Raw genomic sequence first — 22,820 nt, 5'->3', positions numbered from 1 at the left:
CCAAGTTAGCACAATTCCATCTCTATCACTTACAAAGGCCTAAAAAATGTTCTAGAAGTGTTTTCTACAACAGGTTCTCTGGCTTGGACCTTTTGAAAGTGATTTTCTTAAGTATATCCCAACAACCTCACAATCATTTAACAAAAAACACTATTCTGACGGAGAGAAACATTTAATGACCACAGTCAGCAATGTTATAAACCAATGTTACCGCAATAAACAAACAAAAAAACAGAATTATAATTTCTAATTTCTAAGATAGTGCTTCATAAATGGATCCCTTTTGGAAGTAAAAAAACAAGAATGACCACAGTCAAAAGATAAACCCAAGAGCAAAACTCTGCTTTAGGTAACTTCTAGAATGTATGATGACAGTTTGAATTCCTAAGTCTATGAAATGTCAATTATCTTGATGCCAGTGTTGGTAGCCTTTTCATGAACCTGTATTATTGAGAACAACAAAACTCCATTAAACAAGCAATAAAAATCACCTATGTCCACCCAACTCCGTGCTGCCATCAATAACCTAACACTGCATTTAAGTTTGTTCTTTGTGGGGGCCGGTCAGGTGGTGCAAGTGGTTAAGTGCACGCGCTCCGCTGAGGCAGCTGAGGGTTCGCAGGTTCGGATCCCGGGCGCACACCGACGCACCACTTGTGAAGCCATGCTGTGGCGGCGTCCCATATAAAGTGGAGGAAGATGGGCACAGATGTTAGCCCAGGGCCAGTCTTCCTCGGCAAAAAGAGGAGGATTGGCAGATGTTAGCTCAGGGCTGATCTTCCTCACAAAAAACAACAACAAAAAAGTTCGTTCTTCGTGGATTTTTGCCTAACCTAATACTTAATCGTGCTTTTCAGAGGGAAAGATGAGTCTATGATACCCCATTAAAGAAAAAGAACATTTCCAAGAAAGTCAGCTGAAACAGTGAGCCACCATAATTTATCATTTAAGGTTACATAAAATATTAACACCAACTTAAATGCCTTAAGGCAAGCTGGGTACATAATCCATTTGAGTTCAGTTTATCCCTTCCATCTCCCCTGTGGAGTTTCACAAGGGCACAAACGATTCTAGGTAAAAGAAGCGGACTGCTGGGAGAGTGAGCCGCAACCCAAAGTTGCAAGAGCAGAAGTCGGGGGCTGGGACGATTCCCAAGGCCAGAGAGACATCGCAGGAGGCACCTTACCCAGGTTGTGCCGTTTCGACTTCGCATGTTCGTGAATATGTTTCTTTGTGAAACAGCCAAAGAAGACACAGTGGAGGCAAGAGTGAAGCCTGTTGAGGTGGACACCACAAACATGACAGACGCACGACTTGGCCTGAAATTCAGAGAAGAGAATTAAAAATCAGCGCAGGGTACGACAGGAGATCCCAGAGAGAACATTCCAGCACCGTGACCCACAAGGGGCGCAGCTATGGAGGAAAGGCAGGCGTGGATTTCCTCAGTCTTAGTACACTAAACGATCATTGTGTTACTGGTCTCAACTGCCCCGAAAGGTACTTAGTTCATTTAGCTCAAAACTAGCTCCATGTAAGAAAACTCAGCCCATAATCTCAATGACCAAAACCAGTAAGTTTACCACATGAAGCTTTCGGAGCAAAGTCTGTGTCCTCCTCAGAGTCCCCACAGGGTGCCCCAGCCCAGCTCCCAACCCCATTCCGGGCCAGCAACTCACAACCCAGTCACCCTTAACCTGTATATCATTTTAAGCTTGATATTCCAGGTTCCAGGATCAGGGCAAACTGAGAAGCAACCAATCAATCAGTCAAGAAGAACGTGAATCAAAGCAATATACAGGAACAAGGGAAAGGAATGGTTTATTGCGAAGAACTAGACCACAGAAACCTAAAATTTTAATCACAGCAATTACAAGCACAGTGGTAAACAGCTTTATACACCCCAACCGCCCTGAGCACCACTGTCCCCCAGCACAGTAAGACACTTACACAATTAAACACAAATCCCCTGCAGATTATCGAACTGAATTCCCAGCCTCTGAGATGACACCACGGTACGTAATTCTCTTCTGTTTTGATGGGGGGGCGGGGGCAGGGAGATGAAGGAAGGTAGAAAATAAACAAAGTATGGGGAAGGGAGGGTTAAATAAAATAGAAAGGGCCTCAGAAAACAAAGGCTGGCAACACCAACATTACATACCACCTGCTGGATGCTCTAGACACTGGTGCCGGGAGCTTTTGGCCAATTCGTCCCATCCAATCCTCATAACCACCCCACAAGGAGGGTTAAGCCCTTACTCAGTGTATTTGCTTGTGACCACACAGCCGGGGGACACAGCTAGAACGTAGACTAGGACGTGTCTGACCCCAAGAACCCACACTCCCCCACTTAGTCCCGAGGCAGCCCCTTCTAAGCTCCACTCTGCGCACACGTGATCAGGGCAAGTGACAAGCCCAGCAGTGACAGGCTGGGCACTCACCTAAGGGGAGGGCAGGGCGACAGCAGGACGGGGCCTGTGTTTACACAGCACACGACTCACGGCCTTCACCTGGGTGGTAAGTGCCCAAAGGGGAGCAGCATGGGGACATCAGTAACTCCTGTGGTCTCCAGAAGAGGCAGAACTAGTGCGGTGAGTCAGGCAGGGAGGACGTGTGGATGCACGCTCCATAAGAAAAGAGCGCCCTGCGGCTGAAGCACCAGGTCAGAAGACAGGGTCACAGACAAGCTAGAACTGTGCACACACCCTGCGGCCAAACCAGAGACGCTCCTTCACGGCAGCTTCTCCGAGTGCAGCCCAACCAGCCCCGCTGGGGTTAACAGGCCCCAAAGGCGACTCCCGAGGCTCTCGTTCCAGAACCACAGCCTCAAGAGAAGTTCGGCATGCCACCAACTCCATGGACAATTTATCTCTGGACTCAGATTCAAATCCGATCAGTAAAACTACATTTCTTCTTGATTAAGCAGTTACTCTCAATGGTTACTTATTTTTATTTTTTTACACTATGAAGAGGTTATCTCTGCAAACCCCCAAACGCCCCACTGCGGGACTTCTCAACAGCAGCACCACCGACATCTGGGGCCTGATGACTCTTCGCATGTACGTGGGTGGGTGCGGGGTGTTTCCCGTAGCTTGTAGGATGTTCAGCAGCAGCAGCCACTCATCAGCCACTCTGTGGCGGGACCGACATACAAAATAGAGGAAGACTGGCACAGATGTTAGCTCAGGGCCAATCCTCACCACCACCACCACCACCAACACCACCACCACCACCACCACCACCACCAACAAAGTACTTAGGACACTGCCTGTACACATGAGGATTTGTAGGGGGCTGACGGTGGCCCCCAAAGTTATGTCCCTGTCCTAATCTCCAGAACCTGTGGCTGTTACCTTATTTGGAAAAAGTATTTTTGCACATGTAATTAATAAGTTGAGTCGAGATGAGATTATACTTGATTGCCTGGATGGGCCCCACATGCCATCACAAGTGTCCTTACTGAGAGACGCAGAGAGAGATGTGACACAGGAGTGAAGGCAATGGGAACGTGGAGGCAGAAACCGGAGCGAGGGGTCTCAAGTCCTGCAGGAGCCACAAGTTCCCACCCTAGACACTCTGGGGGTGTGCGGCCCTGCCGACAACCTATTTCAGGCTTCTGGCCTCCAGAACTTGTTCTAAACCACCCAGTTTGTGGTCATTTGTTACAGGAGCCACAAGAAACTAATACAGAGTTCATGTTAGCTATGATTATTCTAATTCCCTTCTACTGACACCGAAAAGGTTAGAAATCGAACTCCCTAGACACTCTTGCCATACTGGCTGTTGGTCTGAGTCAGTGGGGGGGGGGGGGGCAGGGGCATCTGCTTCTGGAGTGGGAGGCTGCCGTGGAGGTAGCCCGGCTCCTTCAGTGGCTCTCACAGCTTCCTGTCAGGAGGCACACGGGCAACGTGCCCAGTTCTGCAGAGGCAGGACTCTGGAGGCTGGCGGGTGTTCCAGGAAACTCGACCTAGAAGTTACAGCTCCTGGAGGCCTTGCAATGATTTTTGTACTCAATTCCTTTCTCCCATAAATTAATTCAAGTAGCTTCAGTAGCCTGCAAGTAAATCCTGCAACTAGGATTTGTGTGTGATCACAACACCAGTTGGGGAATCAACAATTTTTTTTTATTTATTTTATTTATTTTATTTTTTTCCCCCAAAGCCCCAGTCAATAGTTGTATGTCATAGTTGCACATCCTTCTAGTTGCTGTATGTGGGACACGGCCTCAGCACGGCCGGACAAGCAGTGCGTCAGTGCGCGCCCAGGATCCAAACCCGGGCCGCCAGCAGTGGAGCGCGCGCACTTAACCGATAAGCCACGGGGCCGGCCCTGGAATCAATAATTTTTAAACTAACGGTTGTTTATTTTACACAGCACAAGAAACACACTGAAAGTCCATTAATTTGGCCCCAATATTAAGATTATTCCCTTGGGTATCTTAATCTCTATTATCTCCTTTCTCATGCCCTCCTCCTCACCCCAAGAATGATGGGGAGGGGCAGGAGAGGCACAGCCCTTGAAAGTCAACACACGTGGGCTCACACCAGTGGGATGACTCAGTTGTGCGGTGAATCTGAGTTCAGCTTGAAAAAAGTACAGACACAAGCTAGCACCTCGAGAGCTCACCCACATCTCACACGTTACCTATGACATCAACTACTCCTGGTCTATTAAAACCTGACGATTGTGAGAAGGTAAGTTTAAGTCTCATTCATCCTCTTCAATGACTTTTTCAAGGGCTCACAATACTCTGCTACCATCATGAACTCTGATATAAGCAAAGGGACACGTATAAACATTCCATTTTCTGCATGAACAAACCAAAGCACTAAAAGGTAAAGACATGGCCGAAATTAGACAATCTCCTCAAATTTCCCAAACTCAGAAAGCCAGACTCAGACCTTTGCATGTCCGAGCTAAAACAGATCTTTGGATCATTCTAGTCCAATTCCTTCAGTTTTCAAAAGTGGTGACATTAATTGCGATATAGTAAGAAATACATGTTTGGTCTTAGTCCAAAGTCCCAAACACAAAGCTCCTAAACCCTTGGAATTTCTTAGGTGATAAGATTGATAGAGGTGTTTTTTGTTATTCAAACAAGTCCCTTTCAACCATGTTTAGTTATGTCAATGAGGTGATTTTTGGAAAGCTCCTGGATAACTCAGGATAGGGACTGGTTGCCAAGGGAAACAACCATGTGATTAGAGGGCTGGACCCTTCAGCCCCACCCACCGACCTCCACCAATGGCCAATGATTTAATCAATCATGCCTATGTAATGAAGCCTTCATAAAATTGGCTTCATAAAATATGAAGGATTCATAAAAATCCTAAGTGACAGGGTCCTGAGAGCTTCTGCGTTGGTGGATGCATCCACGTGTGGGGAAGGTGGCACACCCCAACTCCACTGGGACAGAAGCTCCTGTGCTTACGGCCCTTCTAGATCTCACCCTATGTACCTCATCTATATCCTTTATAATAAACTGGTAAACGTAAGTAAATGGTCCCCTGAGCTTTGTGAGCCACTCTAACAAACCACTGAACCCAAGGAGGGGATCAGGGTCAGCTGGAAGCACAGGTGACAACCCAGACCTGTGACTGGCATCTGAAGTGGAGGCAATCTTGTGGGACGGAGCCCTTAGCCTGTGGGGTCTTACACTATCTCCAGGCAGTGTCAGAACTGAGTCAAATTTGTAGGACATCCAAGTGATATCCGCTATGATTGGAGAATTACTTGGTGGTGTTGAAGAACTTTCCAGAAAAACTGAATGAGAGCATGAACTTCAGAGTCAGACTGGCCTAAATTCAAGGCCCAGATCCGGCATTTATTAGCAGTGTCCTTGGACAGGTTAGGACACTCACCTGCCAAGCTTACCTAAAAAGTGTAGCACGAGTATCAAAACCAAAATGAACTTACATGTGAACAGCGCTTTATATATACATATATTTTTGTGTGTGTGAGGAACATCAGCCCTGAGCTAACATTCATGCCAATCCTCCTTTTTACTGAGGAAGACTGGCCCTGGGCTAACATCTGTGCCCATCTTCCTCCACTTTATATGGGACGCCGCCACAGCATGTCCTGACAAGCGGTGTGTCAGTGCGCGCCCGGGATCCGAACCCGGGCCGCCAGCAGCAGAGCGCTCGCACTTAACCGCTACGCCATGGGGCCGGCCCCAACACTGCTTTATAAAATGTAACATGCGGGCCGGCCCGATGGCTTAGCGGTTAAGCGCGAGCGCGTTCCACTGCTGGTGGCCCGGGTTCAGATCCCGGGCACGCACTGGCGCACCCCTTCTCCGGCAATGCTGAGGCCGCGTCCCACATACAGCAACTAGAAGGATGTGCAACTATGACATACAACTATCTACTGGGGCTTTGGGGGAAAAAAGGAGGAGAATCGGCAATAGATGTTAGCTCAGAGCCGGTCTTCCTCAGCAAAAAGAGGAGGATTAGCGTGGATGTTAGCTCAGGGCTGATCTTCCTCACAAAAAAAAAGTAACATGCTATGTAAATATAAAGGACGACTATCATAAATGAGTGAAGCCCGAGAGAGATCTGGGGACTTGCCCAAGGCCACACATCAGGGCAGACGCAGGCGAGGGCAAAATCCCCACAGCACTGACCACCTTGGGCTACCGTTAATTTAAAGTTTAGATCATTTCCCAGTTGTCAGTTACAAGCGAGTATAGGGAGTGATCAGATTATCCTAAAACCTCAGTTTACCCTGCTGTTCTTTCTTCCCCGAAGTCTTTTACCAGAGCAGCTGACAAGTAATAATAAAAGCTACTGACACACGATTGTTTTAATTTATGATCTTCACCACTCTCTGTGCTGGCCATCGTAAGATGAAAGGCAAGAAACAGACCTCAAACAGCTTGTAGGGCAGGTCATCTCAGTCCCTGAAAACCAAGCTTACCTAGTTCCCACCTAATCCTCTGAGTGTCTGCTTGATCTCCATCTCATCAGGTCTGTGCACTAAAGACAACAGAATCTTCATAAAAGACATGACACTACTTAAGATCTCCCTAAAGGATTAAGCTTAAGCCTGACAGAGCCTCTGGATCGGCTACCAACTTGCAGGAGACACAGAGAACAAAAGAACAAGCTGAGCCTGCACCACAAGCACGCAATCAGCAAATCCCAACTACGGCAAAGTCAGCAAGTCAAAGGCCCAAGTTCTTCAGCAGGTAAACTGTAAGGCAAAGAAAGGGATGAAAGGAGAACCTGCAGAATAAGAGACTTAGAGGACACTTGTTACCGAACCAATGTGAGTTTGCTTCTTGGTGAATTGAAATCAAAGCCTTCACCAGAAGTAGTTGTCATGCAGAGTACAGTTTATTTGCAGCAAATAAGGAGCCCATGAGGAATTATTTCCAAAGCCATGGTTCCCCAAGCAAGGGAAAGTAGGGGCCTTTTATTTTGGGTGGGGAATGAACACTCCAAAGGGAAGTTTCGTCATCACATGTAGAGGTAGGTGTAAGCCTGCGAGGGTGCAGCTGGAAAACACACTTCCACATACATCACTGAGTGTTATGGTAACAAGGCCTAAGCTCTTGGGGTGGGGTGGGGGGAGGTCCTAACATTAAAATGAACCCTTGGGCACTTCTGGGCCATCTGCACAGGCGTCACTCCTGCGGCAGGGTGTGGGGTCTGGACCGGTTCAGGGCAGTTGGTAACTGCATCTCTTAACATAACTAAAAAAAATTGTTTTTGAAAAACAGTTAGTGCTTCCGAAAGCTCCTCTGAGTTGCTCAAGGCAGTCAGTCAGTGATGGCATCAGGACAGCCATACAATGGGGTACTCTTCAATGACAGAAAGGAATGAGCTGTCAATCCATGCAACACTAAGCACATACTGCTGAACAAAAGAAGCCAGTATGAAAGGCTACATACTCCGTAACTCAATTTATACGACGTTCTGGAAACAGCAGCACAAGAGAGATGGAGAACAGCGCATGGTTCCAGGGCTTTGGGTAGGGTCGAGCAGGTGAAGCATGGGGTTCTTCCAGGGCAGTGAACTGTTCTGTACAGCATGCAGTGGCAGAAGCATGACACTATGCATCTGTCAAAAATCATTCAACTTTACAGCACAAAGAGAAAACCTTAATATAGACAAATTTTTAAATAATTGGTGAGGCAGTCAGAGGATGGAATGCAGGCTAGGACAAAAGAATCGGATTGTATTACAAATGTGTAACAACCTCACTGAAGGGGGGCGCCCACAAACTACCCAAGTAACACAGAAACGAGTGGAGAGTATAAAACTAAAGGCAAAAGGAACCATATCTAAGCACTCTAGGTGATAAAGTTGTTTCCCAAGAGAATACCCGTTAACAATTCTGAAACCTATACTATACATGTACCCTGAGATTAAACAGTTAAGTATGTGGATGGTGGACAATGGAAGCTAGGTTTCCCTCTGTTGGAGAAGTTACAGGTAAGTGAGAGGGAAAGGCTAGAATGATCCATGGAGTACTGGATCAGAGCTGGAAACACCAATACGAACTCAGGTATAGTTTAATATAGGTGGACAGGGATCTATATATATAGTCATGTGTCACTTAACAACAGGGATATGCTCTCAGAAATGCATTGTTAGGCAATTTCATCGTTGTGCGAACATCACAGAGTGTACTTACACAAACCTAGATGGTATAGCCTACTACACACCTAGGCTATAAGTACTAATCTTATGGGGCCACCGTTGTGTACGTGGTCCATTGTTGAGGGACACGTCGTTATGCAGCGCATGATTGTATTGAAATTACTGTAGACGTGCGTTAGTATACACGCATCTGTCTCCTAGCTCTGTGCCCTGAAGGCTGAGAAGACACAACACTCCAGTATCAACAAGCACAGCCAGCACGCAGACTGTATTTTCTAATTCCCTTCTCCAACAAAAGGAGTCAGGGCTCCTGGGAGAAATGGCAGATTCTAAGGCTAGGGCAGAAAATACACAAGATGAGCCTAGAAGCTCTTGCAGTACCAGAAAGCAGGAAGTGCTCAAAAACAACAACAAACAAAAAAATGACGAAGGTACGTCAAAGGGACACAGAAGACAACTGAAGAGCTCCCAGTGGCTGAAGCTGGAACAATTTGAGCAACAAAATAAATAACAAAGCATTGGATTATAACCTGTAGCATAAAATAAATATTCACAAATCCATACTGATATAAACGATGGAGCAAATACTGAATGAGTGAGAAAAGACAAATCTCTCACACAGAAAAATTCCAAATAGTTTATGTACAGATACTCGGGCCTCAAGTGTGACCTGTGCAGCGACTCCACTCCAGAGAAGACAGTATGGAAAGATGGAAACAAGGGTCACCTCCCAGTGGAGCAGTCTGCCAGCATGTGGTCACACTCACCACCAGCAGCGTCAGTCACGCTGACTGCACCACCCTGGACAGGACTCGGGAAAGGCACTTCACCTCTGTGCTCCTTCTCCCAAAACCTTCTCCCGTAACCAGTTATGAACCATGAGAAAAACATCATAAACCCAAATTGAGGGACATTCTACAAAATACTTGAGCAATACTCCTCAATACTACTAAGGTCATCAAAAACAAGGAAAGTCTGAGAAACTGTCACAATCCAGAGGAGCTTAAGGGCAACTAAATGTAATGTGAAATTCTGGATGAGATTCTGGGAAGAAAAAGGAGATTAGGGAAAAACTAATGAGATCTGAATGAAGTATGAAGTTTAGTTAATAACAATATATTAAGCTTCGCCATCAGTCATGACAAAATGTACCACAGTAACGTAAGATGTTAACAATTGGGGAGATTGGGGCGGGGGTGGATAGAGGACCTCTCTGTATTATTTTTGGTAAGTTTTCTGTAAATCTAAAACTACTCTAGGGGCTGGCCCCATGGCTTAGCGGTTAAGCGCGCGTGCCACACTACTGGCGGCCCGGGTTCGGATCCCGGGCGCGCACCGACGCACCGCTTCTCTGGCCATGCTGAGGCCACGTCCCACATACAGCAACTAGAAGGATGTGCAACCATGACATACAACTATCTACTGGGGCTTTGGGGAGAAAAAGGAGGAGGAGTGGCAATAGATGTTAGCTCAGAGCCGGTCTTCCTCAGCAAAAAGAGGAGGATTAGCATGGATGTTAGCTCAGGGCTGATCTTCCTCATCAAAAAAAAAATAAAAAAATAAAAAAATAATAAAACTACTCTATTATTAATTTACACAGAACTAAATACACAAATGAGGACAAATAAACGGGGGAAATCAGAATAAAATTGGTGGACTATATCAAAGACGGACCGCATCAGTGTTGACACTGTGTTACAGTTCTGTACATCGTACAGTTCTGCACGATGGTACCACTAGGGGAACTGGGTCAAGGGCACACTAGATCTGTCTGCATTATTTTTTACAACATATGTCAATCTACAATTATCTCAAAAGGAAAATTCTTTCCATTTTAGACTTTTTACTTGGATTGGCCTGTCTCCGGCTTAGTATGATTGGTGTAATGTTTTGTCATGATTTGAAAGATTCAATTCATCAATAAACAAAGCAAAAGTTAATTCCTAAAAGCAATAAAGTTTGAAAAGGAGAAAAGTTTACTTAAAAAAAGGATATATACAAAAAATGAAGTAAAAAAAAAGGATGAAAGACAGGAGACAGCTCTCAGCAGCACTCTCCCCATCATGGAAGTGCCTGGCTGAACTTATAAGGACGGACTGAGCCACTGGCGGAGCCAGTCCCACGCATACCTCTTCCACGGCTCTCGGTCTACTCTCTACCAGACGGCGTGTCTTGTCACTCCAGGTGTTACATCTAAGCCACTAACAAGAGAACTGTTACTCCCCAATGACGATGTCTACCAAGAAGTTCAAACCTAAGAGATTCACTCACATCTTGAGATGACTCTCAGACTCCAGAACTGAAACACTGACAAAAAGAGACGACCAGTACAGAACTCTAGAGTAAATCTTTTTCTAAAAACATGGCAAAGTACCACTGACTCAAGAAAAATAATACGAGACAATTTTCCACCTGAAATGACCTTCCTTTCCACACCACAACCAAAGGCCTGAACCACACTTCTAAAATGCTACCGGGGCCGGCCCTGTGGCGTAGCGGTTAAGTGTGTGCGCTCCGCTGCTGGTGGCCCGGGTTCGGATCCTGGGCGCGCACCAACGCACCACTTGTCAGGCCATGCTGCAGCGGCGTCCCGCATAAAGTGGAGGAAGATGGGCACGGATGTTAGCCCAGGGCCAGTCTTCCTCAGCAAAAAGAGGAGGACTGGCATGGATGTTAGCTCAGGGCTGATTTTCTGCACACAAAAAAATACCTACATACATACATAGATGAAATAAAATGCTACCTACAAAACCCACTCTCTTCTTAGGCAAGTGACCACAGGCTGACAAACTACATACATTCACCTCGTAAAGATACAAAATGGAAGTCAGGGCGTTACACTCGTTCTCTATGAGACGATACTATCTTAAACTTTTGTGTTTTACGCTTAGTTTTTGTATTTCTCTCCTTTCAGCCACCCCCTGCTCCTCACTGTTTCCCATACACAAAACTGCACTTTTTAAATGCCTCTCAGGTTTGATATCAGGTAGACAAACCACATTTCAACCCTCAGCAAACCAAAAGATACATAGTTAAAAAGTCTTGCCCAAGATTACTCCTTTAAACTGATTACCAAGCTTAAGTTTTACAAATTCTTAGTAAATCATCCAAATTGAAAGCTTGGGGGAAAAAAAAGGAAAATACACAATGCTGTTTCCATTCAATGGAATATTAATTGCACAGCCTAAGAGTGAGATTTATATGCACAAGCAACAAGTAAAAGAAGGAAAAGATATATACAACATCTATATTTACATAAATAAAACCAAAAATATGTACCTTTGCTTTATATGTACACACGTATTTGGAATTCTTTAAAAATCTGGAAGACCCAGGCAGCAAACAGATCTCAATAGTGGTTACCTCGGGCCAGGGAAGACTCACCTTGTACATTCTATAAGCTTTTAAGGTGTTTTATTTTTACACATTGAGAACATGTTCATATTATCACTTCCGTAATTACTTTTTAAAAATACATAGATTCGGGGCCGGCCCGGTGGCGCAAGCGGTTAAGTGCGCGCGCTCCGCTGCGGCGGCCCGGGGTTCGCTGGTTCGGATCCCGGGCGCGCACCGACGCACTGCTTGGTAAGCCATGCTGTGGCGGCGTCCCATATAAAGTGGAGGAAGATAGGCACCGATGTTAGCCCAGGGCCGTCTTCCTCAGCAAAAAAAGAGGAGGATTGGCGGATGTTAGCTCAGGGCTGATCTCCTCACAAAAAAAAAAAAAAAAAAAATACATAGATTCATGGATTTTAATCTTCCTCAATAAAACTTGCTGCAAAGGGTTCCTGGACCCAATTCCAACAAGTATACGTGGAGTCCTCCTCATAGCAACACACACTTCTCAGATACTAGCAGGTGTGCGAGGACTGAACTCACTTCTGACACTACCTACTGGACAGAAGCAAATTAAACAGGGAAAGGGCTCAGCCCCACAAGACAGCCCCCACTTGACATGCCAGACGCAAGCCTAGGCCGTTACCTGCACTTCTGAAAGACTGGCTGTAATTCAGAGGTTCCCACAACCCCCGCCTCAGGGTCGATTAATTTGCTACAAGAGCTCACAGAACTCAGGAAAACACTTACTCATGTTTACCAGTTTATCAAAGGAGATGATAAAGGATACAGATGAACATCCAGATGGAAGAGACGCGCAGGGTGAGATCTGAGGGAAGGGTGTGGAGCTTCCATGTCCTCTGCGGGAACACCCCTCTCCCAGCACCTCCACGTGGTCACCAACCAGGAAGCCCCCGGAAAAAAGACTGACGAGCTGTCCTTTGGGTTTTCATGGAGGCTTTGTCACGCGGTCACAAGTGACTAAGTCACTGCCCATTGATTCAACCTCAAGTCCCGTCCCCTCCCTGGAATTGGGGGGGCGGGGGGGACTGAAAGTTCCAGTCCTCTGATCACCTAGCTGGTTCTCCCAGCATCCAGCCTCCACTCTTGGGTGAGTCCAAAAGTCACTTTCATTAACATAAACAAGACGGGCCGGCCCAGCAGCACAGTGGTTAAGTGCGCATGCTCCACTTCAGTGGCCCCGGGTTCGCCGGTTTGGATCCCGGGCACATACCGACGCACCGCTTGTTAAGCCATGCTGTGGCAGTGTCCCTATAAAGTAGAGGAAGATGAGCATGGATGTTAGCCCAGGGCCAATCTTCCTCAAGAAAAAAAAGGGGAGGACTGGCATCGGATGTCAGCTCACGGCTAGTCCTCCTTACCAAAAAAACCAAAAAAAACCATAAACAAGAAATTCCAAGGGTTTTCGGAGCTGTGAGTCAGGAACTGTGGGAGAAGACCACATATATATGAGAAACATATTTTGGTCATCTGAATGACCAAATATATGTTTCTTATAAATCACAACATCACACTCACCAACATCTGAGCATCTAGAGTTGTCTATGCTATCCTTTACGTATGTTTGGGCTATAATTATCCTACATGTAAAAATTGGACATCTACAAATACTCTAAACTTTAAGGCAAATATTTATCATCTTGCTATTTGACCCCTACTGTTTACATGGTCTTTTGACAATTATGACTTCCATTCCTCAAGACAAATCCAAGCAGGGTTAAGAGATGACTCTGGACTGAAGAAAGAATGGGAGGTCTAAAAAAATATGGAAGCACTCGACTTTCTTCCAAAGGATGCCCATTCCACATTTCTTTAAATAGTGGTATTAAGGCCACAGAGAAACAGAAAAAAATGCTAAAGTAAGGTAAGGCTTCTGGATCTTAGAGCCCTCCGGTCTCTCACCTATCATTCCCCAGATGGAGTTCCTTCTCTCTAGCATCTTTCTCAAACAAAACATTCTCTAAGATTTTCTACCTAAAAGGTTGCTTTGGGCCCCAAATTTTGTGCTGAGAAGCCTTCAAAAGCAGTTTTCCGTCCTCCAGATTACTGCCCAAATTAAACCAGAACTGATAATGGTCCACAATTACTAACAGTATGTTTGACAACATGGGCTAACACCCATGCCTATCTTCCTCTACTTTGTATGGGACACCACCACAGCCTGGCTCAATAAGCAGTGTGCTCACGTGCACCCGGGATCCAAACCGGCGAGCCCAGGGCTGCCAAAGCAGAGTGCAGGAACGCCACCGCGAACACCACCAGGCCGGTCCCTAGAGGGTTCTAACTCCTGTTCATCCAGAGATTCATTTCTGTACTTACACTGTAGCTGAGACGTCAACCTCAAAATGTACCTGTTTGTTTATGAAGATTACCACGTAACTTTAACTATTTTTATAAGAAACTTCTTATCTTTAAAACTAAAAATGCACTAAGCCTATAGATCTGCTGAGAACCCTATACAAACTGTCAAACGTGTATTATTCACTATTAATCATCAGGGTTAAACTCTCGCAAACCAACTCTTCCTTGGCTGGGCCACTAGAGAGTGCTAGAAATGCAGTTACACAGGACCCCAGTGATACAAGAAAATGACCCCCCCAAAATTCAGAGAATAGCAAATGAAGGATATTAGGCTTCATTGCTGGTGGACCAAAAGGTACCGCAGTACTGACAGACCCGAACTGTGAAGTATTTACCACCACCTCTCTCTGCCTATAGCTCAAGCTCTTACCGGCCAATAATACAGATGCATTTCAACAGCTTTCAAACTAAGCAACTGACATTGAAAGACATTAATCCAAGCCATACATAACAAAAAAATGTGATTCCTTCCTCTAGGAAATTAGGCAAAGTTAACGACGGGTTAAACGTCACCCTTTCAGGTTTGTTAAAAATTACAGGGGAGGGGAAGGGGGAAGACAAGGAGGGAGAGAGGGAGGAGGAAGAGAGGAAAAGAGCAGGAGGTTCCCCCACTTAATCCAATGTGGAGATGAATCTTACACACATCACACAAATCTTAACCAATTAACTGACAACATAGAGCACTAACATATTACCGTTTCAAACAGGTGATCTTTTTTAAAGGCACACAGTTCCATTACCAAGAATCTCACTCTGATCTAATAGAAATTTGTTTCATCTCTGAATTTAGTTCATCCTAAGAAGTAATGCGTCCCAACACCATTATTACCTTAAAAAAACAAACTGGTGTTTAACAGTCCTTACAATCTCAGAGGATCTGTTAGTTTTCCCATAAAAAAATGCTATTCAAGGTGGAAACTGCCTAACATCTCCCAACCTTGCAGATTGTAAACTACAAAATTGCTTTACACTGTAAAAACAAGGCTCATTCGGATAAGAGAAAAGAACATCGTTATTTTCTGATTTCCAAGTCATTAATAAGCCTAATCGCTTAGATGGGACACATATCGGAAAAGTATAATACTCAGGATAATTTCCTCAGGGTCTCAGACGCAGGGGCATGAGTTCCTTGCTAAAAGCTCTTACCGCAGAAGGCAGGCCAGGTCCCACCTTCTCATCAGACTCACCTTTAAGCCCACTCCTCCGTGGCTATAAGGGATTCTCCAGACCACAATCGTGCCGACCACGACAGGCTTTCCTAGGCCGGCTCTAAAGGGCGGCAGGACCGGCCGCATTTCTAACCGCCCACTCGCTCAGCACCCCCACCCACGTGAGATCTGAGACGGGGTGGGGGAGAGCCATCCCCTCCTTGGCTCCTGCAGACCCGGACCCGGCGGGGGTTCCGCCCAAGCGCTGCAGTGGACACCGCACCCTAACAACCCCAGGCCCGACGGCCGGTTCCATGTCCTCAGCCCAGGTAACCCTTAGTGAACACTCTGGAATAATGGACACTCAGCACGGAGGCAGGCGGCTGATCCACAGCAGGCACCGACGGCCCCGCATAGTCTTTGTCTCTGTATTAATTTTTTTGTCCTCTTTTTCTCAGGGCCCCCATCCCCGCGCCGAACCTCCCACCCCCGCAAAGTTCCTCGGGGAAGCCTCGCGCCGGAAGGCCGGCGACCCTCCTCCTCTGTCCCAGGCTTCCAAACAACACTGCAGGCAAAGGCCGCCCCTCCCCAGGCCTGCGCTCGCCCACCCCCGGAACTGGCCGCGCCCCAAGCCCCGCCCCGCTCGTCCCCAGCGCGCCCCGAGCGCAGGGCGGAGGGGGAGGGGGAGGGGGAAGGAGGGGGGAGGAGAAGGAAGGGGGAGGAAAAGGAAGGGGGAGGAAAAGGAAGGGGGAGGGAAAGGAGACGCGCCTCGCGCCCCCACCCCGGCAGGGGGCACAGCCCTCCCCCCGCCCCCGCGGGGCGCGCGCTCCCGGGGCGCACCTTGCGCTTGCGGGCCTCGGCCGTGCCGCTCCACACGAAGCACTGGTAGATGGCCCGCAGGTTCTGCTTCCAGTTGTCCACCTTGAAGCTGCCCAGGTGCGAGCAGCCAGGCGGCGTCACCACCAGATCCGCGTCCATGGCCTCGCTGTCCGGCTCGGGCCGGGAGACCATGGGCGGCAGGGCCCGCCCGCGCGCGGGAGGCGGCGAGGGCGACGAGGACGACGCCAGCGCGGCGCGAGGCTGCTCGCTGCGCGCCCGGCCGACGGGGACGGAGCCTCGGACAAAGCCGGGCTGCGCGGACGCCGCCCGCGCTGCGCCGCCCATGCGCGGGAGGGGCGGGGCGGGGCCGCAGGCGCGGATGACGTCAGCCCGAGCCGCGGCCTCACTGCGCAGGCTCCGCGGCCCCCGGGCCCCGCCCCGCCCCTCCCCCCGCGCCCGCAGGCTCCCGGCTACCCGCGCCAGAGCGGGCGGCGAGGGGTGGGGCTAGCGAGGGCCCGCCCCTGCACCCACGCCATTGGTCGCCGGCGGGCCGGCGGCGCCAGCGGCAATTGTCATTGGCTATCAGTACAGTCCGTCTGGTTCAGGGCCGCCTTCGGGGACGCTGGCCGCTTGATGTTCTCGGTCTCCCTCCGAGAGCTGGGGAGGTGGGGACTCACGGAGGAGTGGGTGGCGCGAGATGTCCGTCAGGGCACTGAGCCGGTTTGCACCGGCCAGAGCTCTGCCGCAAAGAGGCGGAGCCACAGGCTGCGCCGCGCACGCCCCGCGGCCTTGCTCGGCCGCGTCCCCGCGCGAAGCCGCCGCCTGCGCCCTCCCGCCCGCGCGGAGCTTCGCTGGCCCCGCTGTCAGTCCCCTTGGCCACGGGAGCCCCTCGTCGGGCCTCTGCGGGTCGCGCCCGCCGTCCTAGCCCGTCCCGGCGCTCCTGTGCCGCCGCGGAACTGCCGCTGCCTGCCCTGCGCTGCCTCAGGGAGGGAACGCCGTCTCCTGAGCGTCCGTCCAGCGCTGTCCAAAGAAGCAGGATGCCAGCCGCGTGTCTCATTTAAATGTCCTCATAGCTGCGTTTTAAAAAATGAAAAACTAGTGAAATTAAGCAATAACATACTTTAATACAATATATCATCACTTCAACCTGTAAGCAGTGTTGTAAAATTATTAAATGAGATGTTTTACAGTTTGGGCATGAATTCTTCGAAATCTAGCATTTTATACTTACAGCCCATCCGATTCGTCCCAGCCGTATTCGAAGAGCTGGCGGCTCCCATATTGGAAGGACAGACCTCCCCACATAGGTGACTGACGCAGGGCGGGGCAGGTTGTGAACCGATCTTGAAAGACACGCAAACAAAGCCGTGGGGGAATAGGGCGCAAAGGATCCGGGAAAACTGGGGGGCAGCCTGGCGCTACCCGCCTGTGCTGCTCGGCTCCTAACTGCTTTCCTGCATTCCTGGACAGGTTGAGACAAGGGCGAGTCCTGTGGAGGCCAGTGCAGAGCTATCACCAGTTAAAAAATAAGTAAATAGAGACGGTCTCATAGCGAGGAAAGCTGCAGGGTTTAATGGGCGGAGGACTGGGATAAGGCGTTCGTGGTTTGGACAAATTGCCAAGCACACTTTTGCCTTGGGCCTTGGTACCTGCAGTCCTCTCTGCCTATAATGTGTTCCAATCCCATGTTGCTTGTGCTCCCTGACCTCCTTCACGGAGGTGATTGGACACTGCCTTCTCAGTGAGGCCTCCCCCTACAACCCTATTGAAAATTCCAGCCCCCCCAAATTCTCCATCCTCTTACCCCACTTTATTTTCTCCAAAGAATTTATTTACTGGTTGGTTTTTGTTTTTGAGGAAGATTGGCTCTGAGCTGATATCTGTTGCCTATTTTCCTCCTTTTTTTTCCTTTGTCCTCCCCAAAGCCCCAGTAGATAGTTGTATGTCATAGTTGTACGTCCTTCTAGATGCTCTATGTGGGATGCCACCTCAGCGTGGCTTGATGAGCGGTGAGTAGGTCTGGGCCCAGGATCTGAACCCGGGAACACTGGGCGCTGAAACTGAGTGCACGAACTTAACTGCTATGCCACTGGGCTGGCTCTACTTGTTCATTTTTTATTTTCTGTCCCCTCAGTACCCTTCATGAGGGTAATGATTTTTGTGCGTTTTGTTAATTTCTATATCCACCAGTGCCCAGAGTAGTATTGGCTACATGCAGCTTCTCAAAAATTAATGTTCAATTAAGTAATTAATTAACCCAGACAAACTTTTATAGGAGAATTTAATGAGATCATTCTCAGAATAAAACACTGGTTAAGTAAGGCACACTATGGATATGTTAAAGAAAGGAATATCAGTTTACTAAAAGGTGAGATCATAAATAGTCAATAAGTTAGGAATTACAAATTATTTGTGATTCGCCTCTATAAATATTACATGTGATGAATATTCCAATGCTACTGGGCTTACAAATATGGTTTGGTTTTAAGAATGTGCACTTAGCATTCAGACCCGTAATATCTATCAATAACATTTTTTATCAATATGGTCGTCTAACTGTGAAAGACTTTCTGTGCTCGATACTCGAATTATAAATAATAATTTAAAATGCTCCGTAACTTGAACAGCCTTATACGTAAATAAAATGCAGAATATATCCTGGAGAAGCAATTCCTAAAAGAGGCATGGACAAACCTGTTTAGTGTTGCATTTTTTTTTTTTTGGTTGCTCAGACACATAATCTTTATTATTTTTATTTTATTGAGGTAGTAATGGCTTATAACATTGTGTGATTTCAGGTGTACATTATTATTTATCAGTTTCTGTATAGACTGCAATGTGCTCACCACCAGTGGTCTACTTTTAATCCATCACCATACATATGTACCCCTTTACCGCTTTCGCCCTCCCCTCAACCCCCTTACCCTCTGGTAACCACTAATCTGTTCTCTTTAAACAAATAATGTGTTTGTTTATCTTCCACATATGAGTGAAATCATGTGGTGTTTCTCTTTCTTTGTCTGGCTTATTTCACTTAACATAATACCCTCAAAGTCCATCCATGTTGTTGCAAATGGGACGATTTTGCCTTTTTTTATGGCTGAGTAGTATTCCAGTATATATACATACCACATCTTCTTTATCCATTCATCCGTTGATGGGCACTTGGGTTGCTTCCACATGTTGGCTATTGTGAATAATGTGGCAATGAACATAGGGGTGCATAAGTTTCTTTGAATTGTTGATTTCAAGTTCTTTGGATAAATACCCAGAAGTGGGATAGCTGGATCATATGGTATTTCTATTTTTAATTTTTTGAGGAATCTCCATACTGTTTTCCATAGTGGCTGCACCAGTTTGCATTCCCACCAGCAGTGTATGAGAGTTCCCTTTTCTCCACATCCTCTCCAACATTTGTTATTTTTTGTCTTGGTAATTATAACCATTCTGACAGGTATAAGGTGATATCTCATTGTAGTTTTGATTTGCATTTCCCTAATAATTAGTGATGTTGAACATCTTTTCGTGTCCCTGTTGGGCATCTGTATATCTTCCTTGGAAAAATGTCTGTTCATATCCTCTGCCCATTTCTCGATCAGGTTATTTTTTTGTTGTTGAATTGTGTGAGTTATTATATATTTTGGAAATTAACCCCTTGTCAGATATATGACTTGCAAATCTTTTCTCCCAGTTGGTGGGTGCTCTTTTCATTTTATTCATGGTTTCCTTTGCCTTGTAGAAGCTCTTTAGTCTGGTGTAGTCCTATTTGTTTATTTTTTCTTTTGTTTCCCATGCCTAAGTAGACATGGTATTTGAAAAGATGCTGCTAAGACCAAAGTTAAAGAGTGTACTGCCTATATTTTCTTCTAGGAGTATTATGGTTTCAGGTCTTACGTTCAAGACTTTAATCCATTTTGAGTTAATTTTTGTGTGTGGTGTAAGATAATGGTCTACTTTCATTCTTTTGCATGTGGCTGTCCAGTTTTCCCAGTACCTTTTTTTTTTTTTTTTTTTGGTGAGGAAGATTAGCCCTGAGCTAACATCCATCACCAATCCTCCTCTTTTTGCTGAGGAAGATTGGCCCTGGGCTAACATCCGTGCCCATCTTCCTCTACTTTATATCGGACGCTGCCACAGCATGGCTTGACAAGTGGCACATCAGTGCGCGCCTGGGATCCGAACCTGCGAACCCTGGGCCACCGCAGTGGAGCGCGCGCACTTAACGGCTATGCCACTGGGCCAGCCCCCCAGCACCATTTTTTGAAGAGACTTTCCTTTCTCCATTGTATGTTATTAGCTAGTTTGTCAAAGATTAGCTGTCTGCAGATGTGTGGTTTTATTTCTGGGCTTTCAATTCTGTCCCACTGATCTGTGTGTCTGTTTTTGTGCCAGTACCATGCTGTTTTCATTATTATAGCTTCGTAGTATATTTTGAATACAGGGATTGTGATGCCTCCAGCTTTGTTCTTTTTTCTCAGGATTGCTTTCGCTATTTGGGGTCTTTGGTTGTTCTGTATAAGTTTTAGGTTTCTTTGTTCTGTTTCCATGAAGAATGTCATTGGGTTCTGATTAGGATTGCATTGAATCTGTAGATTGCTTTAGATAATATGGACATTTTAACTATGTTTATTCTTCCAATCCATGAACATGGAATATCTTTCCATTCCTTTATGTCATCTTTGATTTCTTTCAATAATGTCTTATAGTTTTCAGGGTATAGGTCTTTCACCCCCTTGGTTAAATTTATTCCTAGATATTTTATTCTTTTTGTTGCAATTGTAAATGGGATTGTATTCTTGAGTTCTCTTTCTGCTAGTTCATTATTGGTGTATAGAAATGAAACTGATTTTTGTAAGTTGATTTTGTACCCTGCAACTTTGCTGTAGTTGTTGATTATTTCTAATAGTTTTCTGGTGGATTCTTGAGGCTTTTCTATATATAGGATCATGTCATCCACAAACAGCAAGAGTTTCACTTCTTCCTTTCCAATTTGGATACCTTCTATATCTTTTTCTTGCCTAATTGCTCTGGCCAAAACCTCCAGGACTGTATAGAATAGGAATGGTGAGAGTGGGCACCCTTGTCTTATTCCTATACTGAGAGGAATGGCTTTCAGTCTTTCACCATTGAGTATGATGTTGGCTGTAGGTTTGTCATATATGGCCTTTATTATGTTGAGGTACCTTTCTTCTACCCATTTTATTGAGAGTTTTTGTCATAAATGGATGTTGGATGTCAAATGCCTTCTCTGTGTCTATTGAGATAAACATGTGATTTTTATCCCTCATTTTGTTAATGTGGTGTATCACATTGATTTATTTGCAGATGTTGAGCCATCCCTGAATCCCTGATATAAATCCCACTTGATCATGGTGTATGATCCTTTTAATGTATTGCTGTATTTGCTTTGCCAATATTTTGGGGGGATTTTTGAAGCCATGTTCATCAGTGGTATTGGCCTGTAGTTTTCCTTCTTTGTGTTGTCCTTGTCTGGTTTTAGTATCAAGGTGATATTGGCCTCATAGAATGAGTTAGGAATTGTTCTGTCTTCTTCAGTTTTTTAGAATAGTTTGAGAAGCATAGCTATTAAATCTTCTTTGAATGTTTGGTAGAATTCTCCAGAGAATCCATCTGGTCCTGGACTTTTGTTTTTTGGGAGGTTTTTGATTACTGTTTCAAGCTCTTTACTTGTGATTGGTCTATTCAGATTCTCCATTTCTTCTTGGTTCAGTTTTGGGAGGTTGTATGAGTCTAAGAATTGATCCATTTCTTCTAGGTTATCCAATTTGTTGGCATATAGTTTTTCACAGTATTCTCTTATAATCCTTTGTATTTCTGTGGTATCTGTTGTAATTTCTCCTCTTTCATTTCTAATTTTATTTATTTGAGCCTTCCCTTTTTTTTTCTTAGTGAGTCTAACTAAGGGTTTGTCAATTTTGCTTATCATCTCAAAGAACCAGCTCTTAGTTTCATTGATCCTTTCTACTGTTTTTTGGTCTCTAGTTCGTTTATTTCTGCCCTAATTTTTATTATTTCCCTCCTTCTGCTGACTTTGGGCCTTTGTTTGTTCTTCTTTTTCTAGTTCTTCTAGGTGTAGTTTAAGGTTACTTATTTGAGATTTTTCTTGTTTGTTGAGGTGGGCCTGTATTGCTAGGGGTTTCCCTCTTGGAACCACTTTTGCTGCATCCCATAAGAGTTGGTATGATGTATTTTCATTTTGATTTGTCTCCAGTATTTTTTTATTTCTCCTTTGATTTCTTCATTGATCCAATAGTTGTTCAGTAGCATGTTGTTTAGTCTCCTCATATTTGTGACTTTCCCAGCTTTTTTCTTGTAGTTGATTTCTAGTTTCATAGCATTGTGGCCAGAAAAGATGCTTGTTATGATTTCAATCTTCTTAAATTTATTGAGGCTTGCCTTGTTTCCCAACATATGGTCTATCTTTGAGAATGTTCCATGTGCACTTGAGAAGAATTTGTATTTTGCTGTTTTTGGATAGAATGTTCTATCTATATCTGTTAAGTCTATCTGC

At 45.9% G+C, this 22,820-nt stretch overlaps 1 protein-coding gene across 3 annotated transcripts in view; it reads right to left on the bottom strand.

Moving 5' to 3' along the window:
* The window catches only part of USP22 (ubiquitin specific peptidase 22), a 39,636-nt gene extending 23,135 nt beyond the window's left edge, over positions 1-16,501 (bottom strand). For 2 of the 3 annotated variants that reach the window (XM_058559487.1, XM_058559489.1), the window contains exons 1-2: positions 16,310-16,501; positions 1,187-1,319 (exon numbers count right to left, since the gene is read on the bottom strand). In XM_058559487.1, coding sequence (XP_058415470.1) covers positions 1,187-1,319; positions 16,310-16,480 — 304 coding nt within the window. In that variant the 5' untranslated portion in view covers positions 16,481-16,501. Of the gene's footprint in view, positions 1-1,186; positions 1,320-15,508; positions 15,970-16,309 lie in introns of those variants that run through there. The other variant, XM_058559488.1, reaches the window with a different exon arrangement.
* Between the last annotated feature and the right edge of the window lie 6,319 nt (positions 16,502-22,820).

This window comes from Diceros bicornis, chromosome 18 (assembly GCF_020826845.1).
Source record: "Diceros bicornis minor isolate mBicDic1 chromosome 18, mDicBic1.mat.cur, whole genome shotgun sequence".
Classification (NCBI taxonomy): Eukaryota; Metazoa; Chordata; class Mammalia; order Perissodactyla; family Rhinocerotidae; genus Diceros; species Diceros bicornis.
Note: the sequence above shows the minus strand (reverse complement) of the source record. Positions and strands in the feature narration are given on the sequence as shown.